We start from the raw sequence: 6,730 nt of genomic DNA on the forward strand, positions 1-6,730 counted from the left end.
TCATTTCAATTTATTTCAGTTTCTTCTTGCTTTCTTTTCTTTTTTAATTTTAAACTTCAGTGTCACACAGAAAAATTTGAAGATCTAGTGTACTATGCAATTTCGGTATTTAGTTATTTTTTTAATAGTATTCATAAATTTTTGTCACATTGGTACCTTCAAGGACAGAATGTCTCTTGATTAAAAGAATGTTACGAATTGTGCGTTGTGACAGTATAGTCAAAGAATAGGGACCATAATGTAACTTCAGATAAATAGTTTGATTTGTCTATACGACACAAAATTTTCAGACTAAAAGGAGACGAACATTATTGAATTAAGAACAAATGAAATGTAAAGAGAAAGAAGTCTATCAAAAGTATCTTCTAAAATATCACCAACTTCGAAATCGAATATATGTGAAAGAGAGTCGTGGCTAAAATATAAATATTATAAAGTGTAATTGAAAATCGTCGTACAAAGTACTGGATATGATAGAAACAAAAAAAAATAGTGAAATAACTGCCGCTTGGTTAAATGTTGGGCAGAATTAACGCAAGTTGTGAATCAAGATATCGAAATATTTTTCGTAGAAATTTTATGTTTTAGGATATTTATTAGTGTGTATTTTATAACCAGATTTTAGTGGACTTCTAGTTCTTTAATTTTCACATTTCTTAACATATCAATTCTACAGCCAGCTTAATATGTGATTGATTTTACCCAACTAAATGGATATTGCTGTTTACACCATAAATTATTTAAGAATGTAGAGAAAAATTGTTTAAAACAAATTCCTACGTATTTGGAAAATCAAGACTACCATGTCCTAGAAGTTATTTTGTCGTAATTTGGATATTATTTATTACAACTTCTCTAGAAAAATATACTGTAATAGCTCTGTGTAAGTGTTAGAGATGTAAAAAGCTTTTATATAATCTACAAACATTATAAAATACTTAAACAATAATTCTTATAACATAATTAAATTATAATATTAGCAATAAAAATGCGCAGATAAGAGCATTCATTGAAAAACATCCCATATGATAGTGAATGAAAAAAGAAATAGATACTGTACGTAGTAAGAAACTCCACGTGTTTTACATCGCATTCGCATTGTTCACAACAGTTACAAAATAATAAGTAGAAATAAATAAATCATATTTTGACTCACCACTATCAGAACGGATGAAAAATTTGGGAAATAGCTTCCACATATCTGAAAAACAAGAAAAGGCACATTTTTAGTATTATTCTAACAGAATATTTGACAAGATTAGACAAAACAAGCAAACTATGGATAAAAATTGTGAATCCAAATCATGTGATTTTTCCCATACTTCATTAACTTACTGTATTCTTCCACCGATCTGTTTACTCCACTATCACAGGGTTTGAACCCGGGTCTGTTTTCATCATAAGCTAGTGTTCTGTCAACTGACTTACTAGGTCGCACCCAGTATTCTTACATACACACATCTCACTTCAAGGTCTGCCTCCAACAGATCTCTCTGTACCATTAAAACATTAAAATACTTATCGCTTACTGAAACACTATTTATCAACAGTAATCTCACTAGAGGTTTTGATTTATCTAGAGAAAATCAAAACTCGAGTGGGATTTAATTGACTATTACACGATTAGAAGAAAGTAGGCTATATAAAGATTAGAAGTAACAAAGTACTCCAATACGATAAAATATTAATTGGCTTACGAAAATACAACTGTCTTCAAATGTATTATTGTACCATCTCAACATTACGCTAGATGGCAGTAGTGTTTTATGATGATGTTTTCTTGTTACCGGTATCAGTTGTGCCAACTATGGAATCATCATTGCTCTCTGTGGACTGTTACTAGTCAAGAAGGCTTTGTTGATTCAGTTTCATTTTTATTAAACATTTGCATTCCATTTCAATCATCCGCATCCCAGTAATCAACGTCACTTGACAGATGATTTTCAATAAATCTTAGTATTAAACAATCTCTGATACGTGACTATCCATAATATATAGCAGAAGCTATAACAAACATAACCTAAATAATATAAACAAGTGTTAGAAAAGTTTTAATTAGGGATGATGAAATAAACAAGAAACGTTTTAATTAACGATGATGAAATAAAAAATAAACATGAGTAATTTTAAAAGAAACAATTATTGAAAGTACAATTTTCAAATTTGAATGTTTTAGTGGTTGGTGGTTCAGTTGATGTTATATTGGACGTGTGCGTAAAAGAAGTGAACTCGTTGATGTACATGGTGTATCCCTCAACTTATTCAGGATTTCCGAATGGTGCTCTTCATATATGACCAGTGATCTTTATCAATTCTTGTTCTTGAATGCCAATGCGAGTCATATTTGAAAGTGCTGTGCATCGACTGGAGTGGTTTGTAATTTTCTGTTTTTTTTTTGGCGTCCAGACCAGTGCAGTTTGAAATGTTGGCAAACAAAGAAACAAATGCTAGGGTAGTGATAAAAAGAAACAAATGCTAGGGACGCGTTAAAATTAAACAAATGCTAGGGACGCGTTAAAATTAAACAAATGCTAGGGACGCGATAAAATTAAACAAATGCTAGGGACGCGTTAAAATTAAACAAATGCTAGGGACGCGTTAAAATTAAACAAATGCTAGGGACGCGTTAAAATTAAACAAATGCTAGGGACGCGATAAAATTGTGCGATAAGCAACCATGATTGGTTGAAATACGTCCTTTCGTACCGTTTTATTAGTCAAAAGTAGTGTGACGTAGTAAAAGTGTAATAGTCACTAATATTCAATGGTAATTGTTTAATGAAATGTCCTCTCTTTTAGGTGTACCTGGTCGAGATACTCAGGGCTATACACTTGGACAAGAGCAGTGTAATAGGATATACAATATGGTCACTCATCGACAACTTCGAGTGGTCTTACGGATACAAGTAAGTGACTGGCTTGGAACTTGATAGGTTGCATTCCTGTGCCAAGTGCAAACAGTGACTTAGAAACAAGATTTTGGTGTAATATATTCTATATTGCATTTCTTATTTCAAACATTTGTAAATTTGTAAAAAAATATTTTGATTCTATATTTAAGTACTATAACAAAGCGAAACATTTGACGTGTTGGCTTATAAATTAATTTTCTATTGAATAATTTCGAGGGAAAAATTGTTTCGGTGCCGGGTATCGAGCCCGGGACCTTAGGGTTAAACGTACCAACGTTATACCAACTGAGCTACCCGGGAACTCTACCAGACACCGATCCAAATTATCCCTCTACATCCACAGACCTCAAAGTGGGCAGACAACCGTCAAGCAACCAACATTGAGTGCACACTAACTCTGTGTGACTTAAATTGTGGTTTTCTGTTAACGAAAAGTGACGTGTATTATGCAAATCAAACTTTCAGGTATAACTCCCTGTAAAATTGATTAGAATCATTTCGGAGCCGGAACAATTTTTCCCTCGAAATTATTCAAATCAACTTTACAGGGAGTTACACCTGAAAGCTTGATTTACATAATTTTCTATTAAGATTTATTTTTACAATTCCAAAGATCGATTGATAAGAATAATGACAGGGCCCTTAAAAATCATACACACAAAGTATTTCGGAGTAAAAATTAAAGCTCGTCTGAATTCTAATCACAAATATTTGCTTTCTGGTGAGCAATTGCGAGGAAATTTACCATTATGCTGTATATCTTTGAATTATGATATACGTTACTACTAAAACCACCATTACCACTACAATTACTGATATCGTACTATAGTACAATTAATTGTTTTCACTAAGTCAGAATTGAAATGACTCTATTATCAGGCAGTACATCTACCTTGAAGTTATGCATCTGAAGAAGAACAGTTTATATACGGCATTACTAATAAACCGTATTTAGTTTTTATACGAGACTTATGTAGAGTTGAGACAGAAAACGTTACTAATAAACCATGCATAAGCGATGGATGTATAAACAGCCTGTAACTATACAATGGGAATTGCTTTGCAGTAGTTATATACATGAAACCCCTTGTTTAAGAGTTGTATATAGAAAAAAATGGCCGCCCTCCTAACAGCTGTTTGTATCGACTGTCATTTCATGATGATGGTTGCCTTGTAACCACAGAAGAAGAAACCAAAGAGCACAATAATAATAATAATAATAATAATAATAATAATAATAATAATAATAATAATAGTAAACTGCCCCCCATTGAGGGTAGCCCTTATGGACTCAGTATATCCTCAAAAAAAAAAAAATATATACATAATATGTAAACATAGATGTTAAATTTTAAAGAAAGGTAACACAGGAAAGGGTGTGAAAAATTACAATTGCTATTAATGTGGCACCATGTGATTAATTAGGATTTGGCAGGATTTTTTTAACACAATTATCACAATGTCATCCCTCAGAGATGTTGGCAGAGCAAACTGCCGTCGAAATTCTTCGAAAAAAGCTGGTATAGTCCCTCGAGCACCTATGAGCAAGCCGAATACCTCAACGTGAATTAAGGCATATTTCAGCTTGAAATAGTTGACTGTAGGCTCATAGATCGACTTCTTCTCAAGGTGGACCTCGGCTGACTGATGACATTCTACTTCAAAACATATCGTGGGGTCCACAATGATGCCCTGTTTAGTGTCAGCATTGTACGCTGAAATATCTACTCGTCTCGTTGACCCATTTTCAGCTAGACAGGAGATTTCTTCTTCTACTATCCAGCCCTTATTTCTTAATGTGGCAGCAATTTTGGATCTTACAAGATGATGTCTACAGTTCCTCAAGAGCAATCCCTGTTCACAGAATCCCAGGACATGTGCTAAAGTTTCAATCTCCGGGCAGCCATGTCTGCACCGGGTACCGTCGAGAGATCTGCCGGGAACGGAACGAACAGCTGCTAAATTTGCTGTAATTTTCAGGCTAGATATCCATTCACTAGTCGAAAGTCCTTTCTTGTTTGCAATCCAACTGTTGGCGGCTGTTACTTCGCTATACATCTCAACACCTTTTCCCCGTCCTGAAAGGGTCTTCCATGATTCACATTCACGACCTCTCAATTAGGATAATATTGCTGTAGCTTGTACTCTTTGACCAAAATATAGCGTGGTAATCGATCAGAGCCAGTTGTACTATCGATACTTAACATGCCACACTAGAGCGCTCTACCGGATGAAATAGAGAACCTAAGATATTCTATTACCTTTCGTAGCGAAGTAATGACGAAACTATGACGTAGCTGTGTAACAGTTGTACTGTTATACACGACGTATGTAGTGATTATTAGTAAGGAATTTACACACGACTTATAAACGAGTTACTCATTGTATAAGTATAAGACAGTTAAACGTCTGTACATAGAGTTTTTATTAGTAAGACCATTAGTGTAATATTTTACTAGTCAGCGATGTATGCAATGGTTTATTGGTGTCACTTATGAGGTTCAAACCTGTCTTCAGACAGTTGACAGCACAGCATATTATTAGAGTGAAGTTTCTATTGAAACAATTGATTTTCAATTTCCTCAGCTCGAAATTTGGATTATACCACGTGGACTTCAACGACCCGCAAAGGACGAGGACACCCAAAGAGTCGTCGTATTTTGTGAGGAACCTTACTAGGACGAGGGTGATTCCTGACGAATTCATTCTTGCCGACAGTGTACTACAAGATCAAGAGAAGATTTAAGACGTCATATATAAAAATATTGTCGAAGGAATACCAAATAATTACAAACGCAATTCTGCAAAATTCTAGTTTAGAAATTTAATATTACTTTTCAATTGTATTTCGCTTCAATAAAATATACGACTCATATACAACTTCTAGTTTCCTCAACACACAGAACTACGGATCTAGTTGGAAAATTATGTGATCCATTATAGTTCCATTTCGAGTAATAGCAGAAAATTTACTCCATTCTTTATTGGCAAGGTGTGTATAATATTATTCAGGCGTTGGTGCCAAATATAGGGACGATTAATGGATGACCATTATCATCATTATCATCTTCATCATCATGTCTTCCTTAAATTCAGCAGGAATTTGTTTGTGGTCATAGAAACCGTATTTAAATTTCAGAATTGTCGTTTTCTAAAGACTAATTGATCCGATTAATTCTAGATGTGAAATTTGTGGTTATTTATCTCCTATAGCGCTTAGCAGACGACCGCAGAAAACAAAAGGGCGTTAATTAACTTAACGGAAATAAAAAGTTGAAACTGATGAAAAGAAAAGTATCAATTAAAATCTAATTGATTACATCATGTCTCCAGAATGGATAACGTTAGAATCCCAAAGATTTTCACATCCAGAGGGCACATGAGACAGGAAGACCTCTTAAACGACTATTCGATGGGACTAAAACAGGTCTACAAAAGGGATAACTCATGAAGTATAATGATGATGATAATGATTTTTCCTCGCCTTCACGTGCACATTCAGTTAAGCTTATTTTTCCCCTTATCACTATCACATATAATTGCGCTTCTCTCAGTAAGTTTTGCAGTTTAAACTCTTTGGATCCATAGCCTCTTTTCCTGCACGTTGAAAATTTTATTTTCCGGAGCGTTGATCATATAAATAACAGAATAATAACAAAACTGAATATAAAATCTATTACTAAAGAAATACAAACATGTAAACATTAATGGCTGAAACGAACCCAAAACTCAAAGATCAACGATCTTCGAAACTTGCTTTTGAATGCACATCCTTTGGTTGTAAAGATTTGGGCAGACCAAAAAAAAAAAGAAAGAAA

At 33.9% G+C, this 6,730-nt stretch overlaps 1 protein-coding gene across 1 annotated transcript in view; it reads left to right on the forward strand.

Annotated features, from left to right (window-relative positions):
* The window catches only part of LOC138699419 (myrosinase 1-like), a 38,188-nt gene extending 31,458 nt beyond the window's left edge, over positions 1-6,730 (forward strand). Inside the window, exons 10-11 of the mRNA XM_069825280.1 lie at positions 2,800-2,906; positions 5,499-6,730. Of these exons, the coding sequence (XP_069681381.1) occupies positions 2,800-2,906; positions 5,499-5,658 (267 nt within the window). The 3' untranslated portion in view covers positions 5,659-6,730. The remainder of the gene's footprint in view (positions 1-2,799; positions 2,907-5,498) is intronic.

This window comes from Periplaneta americana, chromosome 5 (genome assembly GCF_040183065.1).
Source record: "Periplaneta americana isolate PAMFEO1 chromosome 5, P.americana_PAMFEO1_priV1, whole genome shotgun sequence".
In the NCBI taxonomy this organism is placed as follows: domain Eukaryota; kingdom Metazoa; phylum Arthropoda; class Insecta; order Blattodea; family Blattidae; genus Periplaneta; species Periplaneta americana.